The sequence below is a fragment of the Zosterops lateralis genome (genome assembly GCF_965231275.1).
Source record: "Zosterops lateralis genome assembly, chromosome: 3".
In the NCBI taxonomy this organism is placed as follows: Eukaryota; Metazoa; Chordata; class Aves; order Passeriformes; family Zosteropidae; genus Zosterops; species Zosterops lateralis.
In genome coordinates this window covers 56,961,027-56,981,766 of record NC_139764.1, presented here as the reverse complement: position 1 = coordinate 56,981,766, position 20,740 = coordinate 56,961,027, and the positions used below count along the sequence as shown (strand labels likewise).

The 20,740-nt window shown below is 42.4% G+C and overlaps 1 protein-coding gene across 3 annotated transcripts in view; it reads left to right on the top strand.

Annotated features, from left to right (window-relative positions):
* Window positions 1-6,571, top strand: part of MYB (MYB proto-oncogene, transcription factor) — a gene marked incomplete at its 5' end in the record, with an annotated part of 28,133 nt that extends 21,562 nt beyond the window's left edge. For all 3 annotated transcript variants that reach the window (XM_083856553.1, XM_083856552.1, XM_083856551.1), the window contains one exon: window positions 4,987-6,571. In XM_083856553.1, coding sequence (XP_083712679.1) covers window positions 4,987-5,103 — 117 coding nt within the window. In that variant the 3' untranslated portion in view covers window positions 5,104-6,571. The remainder of the gene's footprint in view (window positions 1-4,986) is intronic.
* Between the last annotated feature and the right edge of the window lie 14,169 nt (window positions 6,572-20,740).

The window sequence follows — 20,740 nt, the reverse complement described above, 5'->3', positions numbered from 1 at the left end:
TCTTACTTGGCAAGCTCATAATCTTGAGCAGGAGTTTTATCTGAGCAAGAACTTCAGGGTTAAGCTCTTAAAAATGCCATCAAATAGCTCTTTCTAGCTCTAGTATCATGCTTATAACAAAAGCTGAAAAGTTGGACTATCTTATTCTTTCACATTTAGCAAGTTGTACTTCTGAGCAACTCAGAAAGCCCCAAAGTTTAGGAGAATTCTGTCCTGAGCCCCAGAGGAAAGCTAGCAACAGGGGTAGAAATAGTGGTCTGTCTTGTCAAATGAGATAAAAAATTATTTTATGGTCACTTTAGTTTTTAATTAGTCTTTGCTGTCTGGTGTTGATAGGTTTCTGCCAGTTCTGCATCCTTACAGAATGGAAAGCCATGTTATTCATATGCTGTCCTATGCTATTCATACGTATTCTGCTAGGAAATTGTCTCGTTTAGTGCATTGTTTTACTGTTTCAGAAGTGCTGCATTTCTGCTGCAAGCCTTCTTTTCAGTGGCACATTCTGCAGACAATCTATGCTATGTAATCTAAGGGAAAGCTGGCAAGAAATCCAGCTTTTTGCAGCAGGAAAACACGATAAGAGACCTTCTAATAGTCTGAGCATTTTAAATACACTAGCTTTTTAAAAATTATTTTAAATACAAACAAAGCTTGGCTAAATTAGTGAGAATGTTTGTAACATCATTAGCTTTGCTGGAGTTGCTGAAGCTACCTGCCAACAGAGCAGAGATGTAAAATCTGTTTTCTAACACAGTTCTTTGCCCAAAGAATTCTACTAGACTTTCATCAGTTTGGGAACTCAGCACTGCAGGACTGCAGCAGCGTTTGGTTTTGGCACTGGCTTCTAACACAGAAGGTGTTGTAACAGAGGAGCTTTCTTAAGCTATAGAAACAGCACATGAAAAGGCAGTCTGGGCTACAAGAGCAGAAGGACTAGTTCTGTTAGAAAAGCACCTTTCCACATTGTTTTCTTCACTTGCTCTGGTCTGTTTTCTCTAGATGGTCCAAGTTTTTATTTAAAGTGCTTTAACTGGATATCCCAGTTACAGCTTTGACAGTTTGTTTACAGTTCACATTTGCCTGAGGGCAGTCAAAGGCATATTGCAGAATAAATAAGGTAGTTTCGCAGCCAGGAGAAGGATGTACTAGTAGGATTATTGAGGTTTTAAAAAAAGAGAGAGAGAGAGAAAAAGAAAAGGGACAGGGAGAATGACATAGCTGGAATTGTACCATGTAATTAATCTGTAATTTAATCCTATGGGAACTTGTAGTACTACGCTTTCTTCTCCTCCCCCACTCCCAAATTTAACTTAAAGAAACTGCTGTGTTTGGAAGAGAAAAATACAGTGGAAGTACTGGCTGAAAAGGTTTGAATTCTTTTAATTGACAGCAAAATTAAAACTAGTCTCCCACTCCGTGAGGCAATGAAAAAATTGTGTATGTGGAAAGAATTTACTGTGGTAATCCCTTTCACTTCCCAGTGGCTAGGAATTTAGGTGCCAAAACGAACACCTCTCTCTTACATGACTGAATTTAAGCTAGATGGATCAATGAAAACATATCCATCAATTTTGGTGGGGTTTGAGTCAGGGCTTCTCGTTATAAAAATCTTGTTTCCATCCATTTGTGGAGTTAGACTTGTAAGTGTGGTCAGGAGGATGCAATGAGCATTCTGCAACAGGAGTGTTCTGGCTGGGGTTTCTGTGCTGTTTTCCTGCATGCCTGTACCCTTCTGCCTGGGTCTCTTCTCTTTTGATACATTTGTTGAGCAGTACTGTCTGTGGGGCACTGCCGCTGACCTGGGAAAGAGCCCTGGCAGTACTTGTTGCAATGCTGGCGTGGAAGGAGCCATTGTGGGACCCTTTTTTCCCTGTTTACCAAGAGATCCCCTAGCTGTGTGTGACCAGGCCTGGCAAGGCACTCTTGCCTGGGTTGTAGGACCCAGCGCTCCCTGCCAAGAAGGGAAGGAAAGCTGCTCCCATCAGCGTGACTTTCACACGTGCCTCTGGCACCGCGCTGCGGGGCTGGCAAGGCAGAGGCATTGTGCTTTGTTTTGTGTTGGCTGCCGGGAGTCGGGGCTTCAGACAGAAAATGTTTATTAAGGATACCCACTTAAATGTTATCTCAGTTCCCCAAGGGTAGAATGGAAAACTGTGTTAGTAAATATGCTGCATCAGAAAACATACTACTTTGAGTCCAATTCTTCTTTCTTCACTGGAGCAGAGCTCTCACCATCATCACTGAGATGCAAAGTTAGCCTCTTTTTATAAGTTTGTCACAATAGGGAGGTGGGGGAAAGTGTAAATAGTGTAATTTTCTGGGAAAAATAATACATGGATGAAAACTTCTCTGTCCCTACAGCAAAGCTGAAGTTGTTTCAAGCAGGCTCAAGTGAGGGTGGAGCTGAACCTCCTGTTCTTGCTGTATCTGCTGCCCAATGCTCCCCGGGGCAGCCGAGCCCAGTGGGAGGGCAGAGGGTTACTGCCTGCCTGAGCAGCTTCTGCCACACTGACATCAGGTTAAAGATGAAGACCAGGCTTTCCATGGAATGAGTGACATGTAGCAGCCTGCTGAGATGTTGGTGATATCAGGATACAGATTTTTTTTTTTCTAGTAAGCACATGGCTGTTAATACAAAGAACTCAGTGTAGATACTAACAATTAAGCCTAATTTATGAAATAGGGACATTCCTTACCTCAAGTTACTTGTATTTTTCAGAAATTGACATACTGTGATAAACGGACTTTTCCTTACATGTTTTCAGTTACTTAAGGGACTGCTGATCTCTTATTTCTAGACTGGTGCATTGAAGCTTTGGGGGATCACAGGGAAATACTGGTTAGATGCATATTTCTGTCCTTGGAAATTACAGATATTCGGGAACTAGCAGCTGCTTTTGCGGTGTACAGAATAAATCCAACTTCTAAGTAAAACCGATGGCATTATACCAGACATTAATTTGGTTCCTCATGCAAATACCTCTAAAACAGCAGGGGAAAACAAGCACAGGTGCCCGAGTCCCACTGAGGATCAATAGGGAGTTGTAGGTTCCCAGCTTGTGTAGGTGCCTTTGAAAAAGTTACCCTGGAAGTTGTTTAACCAAAACATAAAAGGAGCTGTGGTGTGTTGCATGCGGGTCTGTGGCACGCAGAAAGTGTGTCACACCTGCTTTCTGCCCTGTGCCCTCAGCTGAGCCACAGCACAAGGTACGCAGCTCTAGAAAAGAGGTGTATGGCATGTCTGCTCGCTTCACAAATGCAACTTTCCCACAAAAACTGCAGATATTTCATGATTTGAGACCTGACCTAGTTCTTCTTCAGAAAGGGAACTCCTGATGAAACTCAGCAGTTTTGCTTGCAAAATGGCATCCAGGAGAAGAGGCAACATTTGGAACTTGTCTACAGAGAAGAGAAAGCCATGTCTAGGGAAGCCCAACAGAAGTTTGCAGAGGACTAACACACTTGTTTAGTTATTCACTGGGTTTGTCCCTTTTAGACTGTAAGCCCTCCAAGGTAGGAACCTCGGTCTCTGTGTTTGTGCTGGTGCCCTGATTAGGGCATGTTATGTGAAATTATCTGCATTTCATAGTTGCCCAGCCTTTTACTATCCATATGTCTTAGATAACACTGTTTACAGTCAGAAGAGCATTCTGTAAACATTTAGGCCAGAGAATAGTTCAGGGATCCTTTTGCAAAGTTAGCAACTAGAAGTTGGTTACTAGAGGTTGGCAGAAAGAGCCATGGGCACGCCAGGACAGTTCTGCTCTTAGCAGATGGTTTGCACTCCACTCATCATGATTCACCCAGTGTCCTTGAGGTTGGGAAGGCTTTGGACATCTCTTTGAGCAATGTAATTGTTGCACTGCAAAGATGATCCTTTTTGAATGCAATGGAGACCAGAGGAAGGTTTCTCCTGACTTGTCTTGACTGGTGGATGCTGAGCATATGCTTTTCAATATTCAGCAGTACTGGGATCACTTTGTGGAAAGATAAGCACAACTGAGCGCATTTTTGGAATGCAGAGTATTTGTACAGCTAACTACGTGTTAATAGAGGTTTTATTCAGGTCTTAGAGAAAATTTCAGCATGGAAAGGCAGACACACTGGGTAAGTGAGAGAGTTCAACAGAAAAAAATAAGTGTGTATCCTGGTAAATTCCAGGAGCTTTGAAATTTCATTGCTGTTTATAGCTCAAGGCAATGAGAAATATCTCACATGTGTAGTGAGTAAATAAATACAGCACACACAGCCCTCTGCAGATAGGTTTATCTCATTTTAGCATTATACTAAATGGTGCCTGCAACCTCCATAAATACCACAAAAAGTGAAATGGCTTACATGATAATTAAAAAGCTGTTTCTGCTGAGAGTCGAGCCCCCCTCCCTTCTCCTTTGCCAGAGGAGCTGAGCTATTGGGCGGGTGCTGATCGCTGCACACAGGTGAAAGCAGCTTTGAGCCTGGGAATCCTCGGCAGTGGTGGTCAGGCAGTCGAGGATTTCAGGTTCCTTTAGGGAACTCCAGGACAGAGCAGCTGCATTTTTAGAATGGAGGTTTGGCAGGAATTTGTGCATGGTCACAATACTGAATATTTTAACTGTGGGTTGTAGCCTGTCTGTGCTCTGTTGACTGTAAAGTTCACCTGCCAAGTACATTCTTCTTAAGACCTTCCTAAAGGATTAAAGGCAAGGCTATAGATATGGCCTTATAGAAAAGACACTGCCTAAGAAAGAAGCAGGAAAGTTTGGATCTCTTGTGGTGTCCCCTCTGCAGATCATCTGGTCTATCTGCCCCTATGGTCGCTAACTGAGAAGTCAGGGTGACATTTTTTTGCCTGTTGTGTTGAAATTTCAATTTCTTAGGGGACAGGACAACCTCCCGTTGCCTGATCATGGAACAGTTAATTGCAAGCAGGCCCAGCTTTGGCTGGGACTCTGAATAAATCACATAGCATTCAAACTAAATCTCTCTCCCTCTCTTCTAATTTAGCATCTGAACAACACCTGGGAGTCAGCATCCTGCGGGAAGATCGAGGATCAGATGGCTCTGCCGGATCAGGCACGCAAATACATGGCCACCTTCCCCACCCGGACTCTGGTCATGTGAAAGGGTCAACGCACAGAGAAGCATTATGGTTTTGAGAACACTTCACCTCCTCTGGGAAATTCCTGTTCCTCTGCATGAGAACTTTTCATGAATGGGAGAAGAGCCTATCTTTGTTGTGGTACAACAGTTGGGAGCAGCACAAAGTGCATTTAGTCACTCAGCATATATATATATATTCTTGTTGGATTTCACCCAACTTGAGAGTTTGTCCTTTTTTAATGATACTTGCCTAAATTATTAGGTATTGAGTTTGAATCAGTAATTAATGATCTTAAGTGCAGTCTTATAATAATGATAATTTTTCTTGTACTTTTTGAGATCAAGCAGACTTAATACACCAGTATTGTTATTTCAGTGATGTGCTAGCCAGGGGTGGGGTTTAGTTTGTTTCTTTTTTTATTATTATTTTGTTTTTTAATAATAAAAGAGCAGGTACTCAAACAGATATATTTTAATCACTGAACAAAATGAATTGGTGTAAAATGCCGAAGTGAAAAGCATTACTACAAACGCTTGTCTGTGCAAAAGGGGAAAGCTGATCAAGATCGTGAATGCTCAAACATCCATGTCTCTTGACATAATCCTTTCTGTTTTGGTTCTAGGCCATTATACATTGTGTGTTGGGGGGGGGTGGGTAATTAGCTTGCTTTAAAAAATATTACTGTATGAAACATAGATTTATGAGAAAAATTATATTTTTATTCAGTAATTTAATTTTGTAAATGCCAAATGAATACTGTGTTTTGCTGCTACAGACTTTAGCGTGTAGACATGCTGCTAGTGTAAAAGGAGCAGTAGAGCTTTATATGGAAAAAAACAAATGTTGATGTTAGCTAATTGACTATGCACTAGCATTTCAGACCTTTTGGTTTTAATATTTTTTAAATTTTTTTTACATCATTTATATTTTTCCCCTTTTTTTTTTATAAGCAATATTTTTGAACACTGTTCTTGGGAGATTTTTATTTGTGTGGATGTGGTTGTTTTGTTTCTAATTGGTTTGTAACAGCATGCATTGCACCTTCATATGTTTGGGAGAACACTGTCTTGTTCATGTTGTCTCTTCTGTTCCATGTCTAGCTAGTTGTTCCCTAACTTGGGTCTTGTGTACTGAATCAGGTTCTTAGAAATACATGGTTCATTGTATTGCCATACAATGATCTTTATTGATATGGCAAAACACTGATTTTATTTTATTTTTTTATTTTTGTGTGTTTTTATAACAGCCTCTGACTTTGCTGCCTTAATAGCATTTGGTGCAGCTTTATCTGCACTTAATTTTTTATACAACAATGTACTGCCTTGTAGATAAAATAAAGTGTGTTCTTTTTTACTTAAACCTGCATGGTCTAATCTTGTTTGTCTTCAGTGTTTTGGCGGTGGTGTTAAAGGCAACAATCAAGCCAAGAAGGTTTTTCCCAGCACACTTAGATAAGCAAGGAATAGAGTTTTGCACACCATAGCCTCAAAATCCTCGGTTCTCATTGATTGTTAAGGAAGTGGAAGGAACACAGCACAAAACAGTGAGTACTGAGCATGTTGTGGTCTCAGGGCACATCTCTATTGACACCAAAGTCCAGGTCAGCTTCAGTCAGTGGGAGACTCGCCGCACCTTTTGTGCGAAACTGCCCTTATCCCACAATGCTGGCTAATTTAATTTTTTCATCTAAGGACAATCAGGTCAGGAACTAACTGAATAAGAGAAAAATATTCTGGAGTTCTTATAACTGTAGAACAGGCTTTTTTCATGCTTGTCTTAAGAAAACAGAGGTGAGAATCTACTTTGAAACTCTGGTGCATTGTGATTCACAGCAAATAATTGGACAGACCTGCAAGAGCCTCACACAGCTGATGTGCTCAGGGACTTTCAGCCCTAGGAAGGCTAGAGATAAAAGCAATTCCTGACAAAACAAACAAACAAATAAAAGGCATCCTGACAGAAAAAAAAGAAAAGGCATCTTATTAAATAGCTTGAAAATAAATTGCAGAAATGTAAGTTGATGCAAGTGCTTCGAAGTCATACTGATATTCATGACAGCAGACTTCAGGTCCATGATGAGAGAGCAGCCATGTATGTGCTGAGCCCCAAAGGTGCCTTCCAGTCCTTTTTGCTCCTTACCCAGCACCTGCCTAGCTCTCCCAGGCTGAAGCCACATGCTGTCCCTCAAACCATGCAGTGCACAGAAAAGGAACAGCAAAAAGGCCTTTTTCATCCTCTGCACAGGTCCCTGCCCGTGTGCTTCTGGCTTTCAGTGTGAGAAGGGACCAGTGCTTGCAGCAGCCCCCTCCAAGCTGTTTCATCCACCCCTCCTGTGCGGTCTGGGCTCTGCACCCAGCGCTGGGGGCCAGGGAGAGCCACCCCCAGGCAGCTCCTCCGCGGTTACCAGAGGCAGGACCCCGGGGCCGGGCGGGGATTGCGGAGAAGGGGAAGTCTGCGGGAGCCGCTGCCTGTGCCGGAGCTGCCGGGCTCACCCTGTGAAAACGCTTGTGCAAGATGTGAGAGCCCTGCGGGACCGGTGGTGTGCAACGTGGGCAGAGGGAAAGGCCTGCCTTGAGGCATGCCACACAGCTTAGGCAATGCCTTACAGCCTTTAAAGGGAAAAAAAGGAAAAAGGAACGCCAGGTTTACAACGGGACTTCGAGGCAAAACTCCTGCCTTGTATGGCTTCAGTGGTTACTGCACAGATCCTGGCTGAGTTTAAAGAGACCACTATCCCAGTGCTGGAGCTATGGAAGCTCAGCCTGCAGGTGCCCAGAAAAAGGAGTGGTTTTTTTTTTTTCCCTGCACCTTCAGTTGCTTTAAAATCCATTTTAAACATGTATAACTACTACAATAATTGTCTTCTTGATGGTCATCCTTAAAGCTAATACAGAGGAAAATGTTTCTTTTCCCTGTTTCTCGCTTCACTGAAAATGCAAAGCACTCCGTAGGTTCAGGCTGGTTTGCATATGTTTCTGCATGCATGTGGTGCCCAGCATGGGTGAAGGAAGACTCTTTCTTTGGAAGCTGATTATTTTCCCTCCACCAATAGTGGCTACATTTCCTCTGCAGCAAAGTGCCACCTCCCACACATCTTTCTCACACAAAATATCCCCTTTGACCCTGCTCTTCTCTGTCTGAAATATACATATGTCTGTCTTTCTTTTGTCTGAAATACACATCTTTCAGAGTCCCAAAGAGTCCTACCTCTCTGACAAATTCCATCTTGAGCTGGTCAGGCAAGAGCTGTCCTGAGATAGGTCAGTGTAAATGGTCTTGGTGGCAACTACCTGACCTGGCAGTGGCCCTTTGCACAGGTGTATGGTCATCCTGGATCCATTTAAACTTAGAATAACCTACTAAAATGGAAGGAAAGCATGTTCAGTCAAGTTATTATTTAATGGAGAGTAGATATTTGGCTCAAAGTCCTATTAACCTTTTTATCCTCTGTAATTATGACTTAATAATGTTGTCAGTGGGAATTCTTTTGATTTCTGAAAAGAATTTCAATTATCATTTTAGCATGTGCCACTAATTAAAAATGGAGAGGCAAAGGAGCCAGGGCAAAATATAATGAAAACTACCAGGGTGTGAGGTGTTTCCCAGCTGATTTCCTGTCATTCTTCAGCCTTCTTTGCAAGGAATCCTGGAGGTTCAAATCCCACAGGTCTGACCCATATGACAGCAATAAACCTAAACCAAAAAAGGGCCAGAGTTTGAATTGGTTTGGGAAAAAAATAGAGCTTGAATGAAAGAGCCAGACTTTGTAGTTAGGAGCCAAAATAAATCCGCTGAAGGTAAAGCAGAGAGCAAGCACAGCATTGAATATTCCATAGCATAGAGTGATCCTTCAAAAAAGCCAGAAGGTTTTTTTCTCTATATTCATAATCTTGATTCTGATCCGTGCCAGCTAAGTCAATGGCAATCAGCCCTCCCTCAAGCCCACACAGGCAGGCGCATAGGCAAAGGATGTTTCTGCAACACTGTGATGGGAACATCATAACCATAACCTCCTCTTACTCCTGCCACATTTAATTGTATTTCTACCGCATTCCTGATCTGAGACAGGTGTGATGGCAAAGCACAGAAAAAAAGACTTGTTGCTAGAAACCTATTTAAAATATGGTGGGGTTTTGGGTTTGTTTTTGGTTGTTGATTTGTTCTGTGTTTAAGGAGCATGTTAAAAATATTTCAGTTTGGGAAAGGATGGTTTTGAGGCACTGGTCTACATTTTGCCTGTGTCCTTGTTTCCTAGCATGGCTGGAGTCAGTCATGAGAGCAGACATTGCTCAGGAGCAATGGTGGAGTTCTGCCTGGGTGGCCAAAGAAACACACTGGTCACATCTTTCAATCTCCAGTTTAATGTCTTAATTCAAAAGGAAGTCATGTTTCCTGACCAAATGCACTTGTTCCCTTTGTTTGCCTCTTTTCTTTGAACTTGACTTTGATGTCTCAGCAGTTTTCACTGAAGACCCTGCTACCAGCATAAACTTGCTTGTGACTTTTTTGCTCTCAGTGACTGATGGAGGTGAGATAATGAAGACAGACCAGAGGTCCAAATTCTGCCCTCAGCTGTGTTTGCAAGCTGCCAGTGGTTAAAGAGCCCATTGTTAAGGGCTTCAAAATATATTCACTCTGCTATTATTTTTCCATAAATTATTGGTGACCAGGTTGTTTGTTTTGTTTTTGTTTTTTACAATCCCTCTTGATACGTGACATTTCTAGAAGGCATTCTTCCAATACATTTGAGTATCAGAATAATTTCTGACTTCTTAATTGCTTTGTAAAATAGCCTCCACTTCTCAGACTGCACAGATGCACATTTACAGCCTAGCTCAATTCACAGCCAAGGAAATTTCATTTCATGGGGAAAACAACTTTTACCTCTTGATTCAATCACTACCCATCAGCTCAGCTCCAAGACACGCTCTGTGCACACATCTGTCAGAGAAGCAAAGAAGATGAAGAAGAAAGTTTCAGGAAGCTCTCCCCAGACAGGTTTCTACACTAACCATAGAGACCACCTCTGCATCTCCCGGTTCCTGCCAGCCCAGCTGCAAGCCTGCCGTGGCCCTCCCGATACAGTCAGCCCCCAGAGAGCCTTGAAAGGGTGTCTGCAGGTGTGCTTTCCTGCCCGCTGCCTCTCTCGTGTTTCATTAACTCTCTCATCAGTGTACATCAGCACAGGAGTTATCTGAAGGTGCAGGGAGGCTATCACTATTTCAGTGATGGGTTTTTGATATCTGTGTTCCTACCAGCTCAAGGCAGAGACCTCTGAGGTGCTGGCTCAGCCTTCCTGTACAGATAAAGGGGCTGCTAGCCTGTGTTGCTGGCTGGGAAATGGAAATCTGCAAGAGGTTAGAGCTCCTACCTGCCTTGCCAAGCCTTCTTGCACCAAAGAAATAAACTAAGAATCAGCTGTGGTTTGTTGTAGTCAAAGGCCTAAAATACCTTTCAGTGAAATAATAAAGAAAAGAGATGACACTTTGCTTTCCTTTTCTGCTCTGCTCATACTGGCCACCCCCTGTGCATCCCTATCCACTTCATCTCTGTTTCACCAAGGCACACGGCCCTGATGGGGTTCAGGCCCAAACACTGCTACAAAAGGATTGATAAAAGTCTCTGGTCTCCATAACCCAAGCCCATACTAGGCCAGGATTAAAGACATGGATCATTTCCCTGCCCATGGCTGATGTGCTCCTGCCACTCCCACTCAGCAGGGGCCCCACACACTGACAATGTGTATTCTCTTGGTATCCCCAGACTCAGGACCATCTTCACTGAAAAGAGAGCTCTGATTGTGTCTCGAGTAACATCCTCCAGTCAGGGAGGTACACAAAAGCCTTTCACTGGAGGTGATACACTCCTGGCTGGAAGGTCCTCCAGGAATAGGCAAGACAAGCCATGGTTGCACTCAGCTTTGGCACCCTCTCAGCAGCTTCCCACCTGCCCAGGAAACGGATGGGTTCTCCTGCTGCCCCATGAAGCCCTTCAGTGGCAGTCCAGGAGCAGCAACTCACAGGCTCCCCTCCTGAGCTATCAGTGACACAGAAACACTCTTGATTTTCTTTAATCAAAGAGGTTAGAGTAATCCTTTTCTTGTCAACCTCTGATTCATGGCCACATCCTTTAACAGAAACCCCAGAACAAATACAAATGCAGTTTGTGTGGTCATAAGCTACAGAACTGATGTGATAGTCACTCCTCCACCACTGCCCTGAACCCTAGGGCTTTCTAGTACAAACCTTCATTGTAGCCAGCTGCAGTAGCTACTCTTTGGATCTCAGAGCCAGACCCAGCGTGATCAGGGAGGACTGAACCCAACACACACCTGCACCACAATTTTGCCTCAGAAATCACAATCCAGCAAGCATGATGACTAAAATAAGATGCTGGATTCTTCCAGCAGTCTCCCACTCCTTTTTGTCATTACCAGGCTTTGCTGTGCTGTCTGTCTAACATCCAAAAAATACTTGTTACCATCCTCTCTGGCAGTTGATCAATGGAGCAACTTGGTTTTTATGTGACAGATTGAACAGAGTGAATGTGGAAATTTATTTGATACTTTTGTTTGCCTTCCTGTCAGTGATACAAGCTCTTCTTCTTTCCTCTTTAACATCCATAACTAGCTTTTTCCAAAGGATTCCAAAACCAGAAATCCACTTTTGTCTAGATCCCAGGAACTTTTCCAGAAGGCTTAATGTCCTAAAGGCAGTCCTGTACTCTCTGGAAGACCATGCTGAGGGTGCTGCAGCTTCAGCCTCGCTCCACCAAAGCAGGTTTCCACACCCTAATCCAACCTTTCCAGTAAAACCGGGCTCTGTGAAAGGAAAGCCCAACTGCTACATGTGTATGTTTGGACTGACCAGATTTCTCTTGACTAAACACACAGGCTGGCCGAGGACACTCTAGTTGCGGAGCAATGTTCAAGTGTTGCAGTGATGAGGATGTTTTGAGAAGTTGCATGTAGAATAACACAACCAAGCAACAGAGTGTGCTGCCCTTGCAGTTTGCAAGCCCTTGAATCTGCTGAGGAAGTTTGTGTTCACAAGACAGCTGCTGCAAGTCAGCAAAGGGGTTTCCTGAGAGGTGATGATTTTCCCTCACCTTTACTCATGTTAAGTAAGTGTATGCAAATCTCTCTCTCTCTGTGTCTATCTATTCTATATATATTGTGTATTTTGTTAGAAATAAAGGAAGGATATTTTACTGAGCAGGCCCAAATCCCAACCAGTAGTCTCAATCTATTACAGGCTGTGTATCATGTGCTTGCTTTATGGAGTCTGTTGTCCACCAGAACAAAAGCTCACAAACGACAGAACTCAGACAAACACCAGACTCCACATTCAGAAAAAGAGAAAACCATCCAAACAAGAGATTGCTGTGAGAACATAATCTGTGATGAGAACTGAAACTGCAAGTCACTGGTTTTCATTGAAAGCAATGCAACCAAGAGTCTGAAATCAGTCATGTCCCCCAACTGATGAGTCGTCCGAAATCCACCACCTTCCAGATCACACAGATCCTGAGATTTCTCAGCTTCCTCATTTGTGATCATAGATTTCTGTAGAAGGATGCTTAATGATTAAAATCAAATTAATAGTAATAATAACAATCATAAAGATACCATGGAAAAAATCATATGCAGAAGTTGTCTGACACATTTGGGGTTTTTTATCCCTGATGAATAATGTGTTAATTTTTCAATTTATGTTGCAAGCAATTTAACACATGATCTTTTATATTAGAAGTAAGTTTGTCAGAGGTTGGTGCAGATACATCGGGGTTTAGAGTGGACTGGACTTAATTTCACAACCGTATTTTAACCTAATTCTTCCATGCCTGCTGCAAGAGTTTCCAGCCAAGTCAATGGGAGTAATCATGTGAATAACACACGCAGGTTTCAGCCTGAAAATCTCTACCACCCTCATTTGTGGGTCAAGGTTGGTCTGCTTGGGGAAAAGCACAATGCAGTGCCAATAGTGAATGGCCTTTACATGGTCCATTTCCAAGAGATACAATGATACCACCAAACCACCAGGACTGTATGCACATAATGAAAAGTGACAATGCACTCATTTGTGAAGGATATAAGACAGCCATGGTAGTTAGGGAAACATTTGCATAATCACATTAACTTTAAGGACCTACTTTAAAATTGACCTAACAATGGCTGTCATTGTTTAAAGCCACAGCTGTCCATGCTGATCGGACAACATGCTTGGTCAACTTGTGTCGCAGCCATCTTCTTCAGGAGGACTTAGAAAGTTTGACTGAAAAAACCATAGGCTCCAGGACATCCTGTGAATGTCTAGCCTCCCACTGTGGTTCGAGTTTCAGAGAATCCACAGCTTTCAGAGCTGTGCAACTGCTGCATTCTCATTGGGACTGGTGTAATCTATGACACAGCTTTATTTTTCAGAATTGTTCACCAAGGTTGTGTGAAAAAAGACACACTGAATACTTATTGGACACACTGAATACTTATTGGCTGCTAAAAATATTGCAAAACATGAATAGTCTGAGCCCTGATTATTTTAGGCTTGAGCAAGTTACTGCTTAAGATTTTAAAAAAATCAGAACTTGTACTCCAGATATGAATTTCAGTCAGATGTTTCTTCTACACACAGGGAAGACTGAACTGTCTGCATCTTCATACGCCTTGCACAATCATCCCCCATCACAAAATTGCTGATATTCAGCCAAAAATGTACCTGGTGAATGCTCTTCAGTAGAAAAATATTTATATACATTATCACCACATTTCAGGGTAATTGGTAATGTACATGGTTCTGATGAAAACCTAAACTCTTCTTAGCTAAGATTTTTTTTTTGCTCTGATTTTAGAAAAGCAGCCTTGTCCACTTTGAAAAACATGTTTATTTTTAACTATTTTCAGGATTCGCAGACAATGGAGGTGGTACTGGACTAGCTGGAGGGAACTCAGAGTTTCAGTTACAGTGTGTCTTCTTTGAATAACACTAACCACAGGTAGGAGAATGACTAGAGCACACACTCTAGAATGGAAAACAAATAAAGAGAAATGTCGAAGGAAAAAAAAAGATTGTAGCAAAAACAGTTCAGCTTTTTCTGAGAACGAGGTTGAGGAAAACTCGTTTTTCCTTGCCCTTGTAGGTCTAGTTAGCATAGTATGAGTCTGTGAACTTTAACTGACTTTTTGTTTTGCATTGCATATGCTGTGATTAAAAACCCATTTAGGCTCCCCACTGTCATTTGGTTTCAAACCATATTAACCAGTTTAAATATTCTTATATTGGCTGCAATTAAGAAAATCTCCTGCCTTTATGCTGTGGATCAGGGACTCAAAATTTTAGGCAGGAGTGTGATTTGTGACTCTTATTCCTATGAGGATTCATATAAACTTGACCAAGTCACACCCTCTGAGCATTTCATTCAGCACAGGAGCACCAGGGGCTCACCTCCATTTGGCAGTTCCCCTCCTGGGCAGGACAGACCACCCCTCTGAGGGTGAGGGGCTGCCCTTGGCCATCCACCACCCTGCTCTGTGCTGTAGGGGCCAATGCAATGAAGCAATGTGACACCGGGCTCGGCTGAGCTGCCTTGGTCCCTCCTGCTGCTCCACACTGTGCCTGCTGCATGGGAAGGACAGGTTACCCAACACCAGTGTGGAGGGACGTGGGGCAAGGTGGGTGTAAAGGCAAGCTGGAAGCCATGGGAATTACTGGCTAGGAGCCAGATGTAAATATGTGCATGAGTGTGTGCACACACATAAATGTGACTGTGTAATTAAGATTAGTATTGTAATGAATATACAGAAAAGTGGGGAGTAAGGGGAGGGTGAATTAATTGCTTGTCAAACCTCAGTTCTGACTCCTCTAACTTTGAAGTATTGCACTCCCAAGCCTTAATGATCTTTTAATTTATACTTTAAATGATAACTTTTACCTTTTGATTATTCAAAAGATGGGCAACATTTGACACCAATAGTTTACATTTAAGAAAAGTAATTTAAAAGATGCAAATGCCTTTACTGAACAGATATGCAGAATGCCCATCTGCATTAAGGTAAAGTGAACAAGCATATTAATATAGGCAAAGTTTTACTAACCACACTAATTTATATTTTAGGCACTTGTTCATCATGAAGATCAGCATTTATTCCTCATATTCATATCTGATCATATTAAGGCTACTGGAATAGTTCAATAGCATTACCAGAAAACTGCAGCTAGAGCAAAGATAGGGATGAAATCTCTGAAACTTCGTCAGAAACACTTATGCTGTTTCAGCACTTCTATACTGTTTCAGTACTTCAGAAACCTCTGTACTTCGGGACTGAAAGAAAGGACAGCTTCATATAATATTCAAAATACAGCTTCTATCACTTAGACACACATACCTTTTCCACATGAAGGAAAGCCTCAGAGGTGAGTACTGTGAAAGAAAAAAGGTATTGGTTGTGCACTACTGTCTTCTGACAGTCAAAACAAACCTTTGGCTGGGAAAGTGATATGACACCTTCATTTGATCTTACTATAGGATTCAAAGAGCTATGGCAGTCCCTTTATGTTAAGTCAATGTCAAGATTCATTATGTAATTTCTACTTTCGAAAATCAGCATTGTGGCATTCACACATTCCTATGGATTTGGTTACTACTGTTGAACACAGTTTTGTTGCAGTATGGTAACTAGGTGTTTCGTTACACAAAAAGTCTTGTGTACGTTTCTTCAGAGACCCAAGAATGAATTGTCATGTTCCATTCTTCAGTGTGGCAAGGATGACACTAGTAGCTCCAGGATTTCTGCTTAGAAAAAATCTTAATATTTCATAGGAGAGATTAAATTGTGCAAAGCACAAAGAGCTGAACTAGGGAACCCATTAACATACTCAGTAGGTGGAGTATCAAACCCCTCCTCATTATCAGACATGTCCAGTACCACCGACCTGCCAAGAACATTTCTGCATTCACACTAAAAAACAAATGCCTTTAGATGCCATTCCCAGCACATCCCACATACAAGCCCAGTCAACATGGGCTAAACCCAAAGCTTTGCCAAGCGAAAGGCTAACAGCAAAACAACATAGCATCCAACTCAGCCCTTCTCCACTAACTGGGCCCATCTAAAGTTTGTGGATCTAAAAAGGAAGAAAGAAGTTCTCTTCAGGAAGTCACGCTTGCCTTTCAGGCTCAGTCCATTTGAGGTAAAAACTTGCTCATTTGTTCAAGTGCTGAGCATTCACTTTCCAGTTGCCAGTGTTTGGTCACAGATTAGAGTATTTCAGGTTTCAGCTCCACCATTTTACACAGACTACAGCACTTATACTGAATGCATGTCTGCATTGGAGAACAATTTGAAATTATTTTAAAATTATGTCAAATATGAGCTCACAAGAGCATAAAATTGCCTATTTACAAATAGCACCTCTGGTAAAAAACGCAGACTTTAAACATAACCTTAAATTCATCCTCTCTAAGACAAAATTAACTATTACTAATGCATCTGGATGTAAAATGAGCACTATGAATAGGATAGTAACTGCTTTATGTAACTCTCCCTACCAAAGTGAAACAGTGAGTCATTTATCTTAATGATGCCAGTATTCTGCCAAACATAAGATAAAACTTCACGGTGTGTATAGAAAGTTCAGAAACCCATCTAAGCACCAAGCAAATTGTCACCAGCTATCAGGAAAAGTAACTCATTTACTACAGAGTCAGACAAGGTTTACAAGGAGAGCAATATTTTTATTAGACTACCTGATAGAGCTTCTTAGATCAATGGTTGAGCTAATGCAAAGATATTACAGACTTTGATTTTTCTCTGCAGCAGAAAGCATAACCTCATCTGCACCCTTGGGCAATCACAGGTAGGGGAGCACTCACTAATTGCATGGCACACGTGGGACAAAGTGTTGTCCCATGACTGCACATGGCAGTGGTTGTGCAAAACGGGCGCTGGCGGGACCTCCTACACAAAGTTAAGGGTGGCATTGACACCACACGGCAGAAAGGCCAAATTGCACAGAGGCACAGCAGCACACTGTGCATGTACCAGAGCAGGTAAGATCCTCCATCCAGCTATTGTTCTGTTTTGCCTCACACACACCACAGCTGGTGGTACCTGCTGTTGTAGGGACAGGCGAGAACTATCTGCAAACCAGGTCAGTATTTTCTGCAGTGGTAGAGAAGAGGCAAAGACATTCTTTTTGGGGTACTGCATGCCCTGACATGTGAGACTTAGTTAATCTTTCTTAATACCAAGTGTTATTTTGTAGCCAGCTGCCCATGTTATACACATAAATATACACTGTTTAAAGATAGATTAACATTACAAGGTTATAGGCAGCTCAAAATAAAATTACAAAAACCCAAGCCAGCTACCTCCTCCAAAGTCCCCACACACTTCATTGCAATATGCATGTGGGTTAATTTCAGCTGCTGTAACTCACTGATATACATTTAGCAACTTCTGGGGTTTTTCCTCTTTTTTTTTTTTTTTTTTTTTAATGGCACTTTGAAGGTGTGGGCTTATAGAGAAGTGATGTAAAACAACAACCTGAGAAAACAACCTAAATTAAGCATCTGTTCATATCACTGAAAAAAGAGGGGAAAATCAGATGTCTTTTCCTTCTGACAGTATTTTCAAAACCCACGCAAACAGTGCATAACTCCTTAACCTTTCCAATGGATATTTTGGGGTTTTCCCCCTGTTGAAAGCCTTTTCTTTGAGACTGTTATCCTGCAAGTCTTACGTTCTACTCACATTTAAATATCTCAGATCTTACTACTGTTCTTTACACCTGTTATTCATTTCTATCACAGCACCAGTCAAAAACGTCAAGGAGAGCCTGACTGTAAGACACTTCGTAGCACAAGCCCAGAAAGTTCCTATTGTGTTGAGCAAAATTTGCTGCTAGGAGAATTATTTACTAGTAAAATACTCTTGTAAGAATAGATCTTGCCCCTTCAAAGAGTCCATGTGTTTTCTGCTGCTCGCAACAGGCAGTGAAGGCACCTTCACAGGCAGGTGGGACTACCGATTTTCATCATACAAGGGCGTATTATGACATAAATCTGTATCATAAATTTATGTCATATTATGACATAAATCTACACAGTTTCTGTGAGAACTACTTCCATAGGCATGCATCAAGACATACAGCCAGAGCTCCCAAGGTCTTTTGCCTTTCTTTTGCTTATTGGAGGAGCTGCAATAGCTCCTCTATCGAGGAACTGCAGTAGTGATGGTGCAGAGTGTGTACTATACACTGATGGCTTGTTCCCTCAGTATGGTCAATCAGTTTGGGATTCCTTCCATGCTTTTACTGTCTCTTCCAAAAAAAAATCAACCAAACAAAAACAACAACAACAAAAGAAACCAAAACCCAAAAAAACAAAGGAGTGAGAAAGAAAGGAGGGTGGCAAAAGGGGAAAAAATTCTCAGCCTATTTCTCTCACATGGAGACCATGTGCAGCCTGCTTCCTGCTTTGCCATGTTCTGTGGCAATCACTTTGATCCCTGGGGAGGTGAGACGGAAGTTGGTCTTCACCATTTAATTTTTTTATAGATAGCAAAGTCCATCCTTCCACCTGCATCCAAAGCTCTGAGGCAGCTGGCAGAACAAAGCAGGAGAGAAAAATAGTTGACCAGAATCTATCTGAAATTGCCAGCATACAGGTGCAGTCTTGTTTTTCATCTCTGTCGCAGCAGTCCCCAGTGACTGTCAATGTTTTACTGAGGCTAATTAACCCTTTTTTGCCTAGAAAGGATTGGAGAAAAAAAAATTTTAAAAAAAACCTAAAAGCTATCTAAACTAGAATAAAATTACATGAGTAGAGAAATGCAAGAATCATATCTAGTTCTGAACTGTGCTACAAATAAAAAGGTTGCTATGCTAAGTAAAAAAAACCCAGCAAATCTGTGGGGAAAATTTGCATCTTTGGATTGCTGAGACAGCTCCAAGGTTAGCATGTTACTTCTAACACCTGAACAAGGTGGTAAAGATAAACTGAGAAATCACTCAAGAAGCACCGTCAAGAGTAAAGGAGCAATTGTTAAGCAAGGAATAGTAAAACTGAACAATAAACTTGGATAAGCACTGTAGACGGGAAGTCAGCAAACCTAAACAACTGAAATAAGAGATAAGACTTTGAGGATAGATAAGAATTCCCAAAGCTGCAGTTTGGCTGAGCCTCCACATTAAACATTCCTTCAGATCCTCAAGGAGAAGTGGTGGCAAAGGAGCCTTATGAGGAAATCCAAGTACAAAAGGCAGGACTGTTCCCTGCAATGTGGTGCCTCGTGCTCCTTCTCTGGCTGGTTGTTCAAGTCCTAAACTACAGGCTTCCACCATCACCCTGAGGAGATGATCCCATAAACCCAATGTTAAGGTTTTTCCATTTACATGTAGCCCAAGTTTTGCTTCTCATTATCATCTCATTCCTGCTATTTATATCTCCTTCCATTAAAAAGAAAATGTCCATCGTTACCATTTGAGTATGTATATGTATAATATTTGCCCCCTTTTCACTCTCTAGCTAATATGCTGTCATTAACAAGGGTGTACTTAGTTCTCTGGCAGCCTCTGTGGAATCCACCCATCAGTGAAGGGTCCCCCCAGCCCTCCAGGACCAGGTTCACCGCAGTGGCTGCAGAGAGGGGAAGGTTCTTGTTCCTTGCTTCCATCACCTGATACCTCTAAATGCCCCTCTCAAAATGCCCTGGGCTTTTTTTCCCTTCTCCAATCACATGCTGAGTGCATGTCTAACCTCACTAGCAGTGCAGTTTCTTTCCTCACAGAAATTTTAGTTGGTCCAGGTTACTTTTTCCCCCAACATCAGTTTTTCCATAGCAACATTAGAATTAGAACTAACTGTCCCTCTGATTTGTCACAAATTCTGACAGCTGCCTGCACACCACTAAAAGCCGAGTGATGGCAGGACAGAGAAGTCAAACACTCAGGCAACATCTGGGCTTGTTTTTACCTTCAGTCTTTGGTGCCTCAGCTTTCAGGGTGGAGATTTTGTAAGGATGCTCTGCAGCTGCTCTTTAGATGTGACAAAACCCAGACTTAGCTCTGCCAAAGCCTTTGTAGCTGTAAATAAGGCAGTTTTGATAAACAGAGAATAATGCATAGGTCTGGGAGGAAAGAGGGGGAAATGGGGGACAAATCCTCAGTTGTGCTGTTACAGCAGGAGTTCAGCCCCAGCGTCAGAACTACTGAGCCCTTCCTGATTCACCTCAAACAGGCCAGTTCAGAACACCTCACCGGCCCGAGCTGGGGATCCTTGAGCTGCAGTCTCATTCCTGGCCCTCAGCGAACCCGCCCACTCTGGCCCTGAGGAGCAGCGCCAGGGAAAGCGCTGCCTCCAGAGCCGAGAGCTCCGGGGCTGGAGCTGCTGGAGAGCCGGGGGTGATGCAATCCTTTGGCAACCATCGGCCACGCTGCGGTAACACTGCCGGGCTGGGCCAGTGGTGCCTTCTGTATCCCTCGCTTTGAAGAATGCCATGTGCAGACTCAGTGAAAGGGAAAACATTTCCCTTGCCAGGAGACTGCAACAGCAAGTCTTCGACATTCTGTTGGCTGTAAAAATAGAAAACACTCTTTGGTGGTGGAGATGCCCATTTTCTTTAGACCTTTCAGTTCCTCCTCATACAATGTTTTCTCAAAG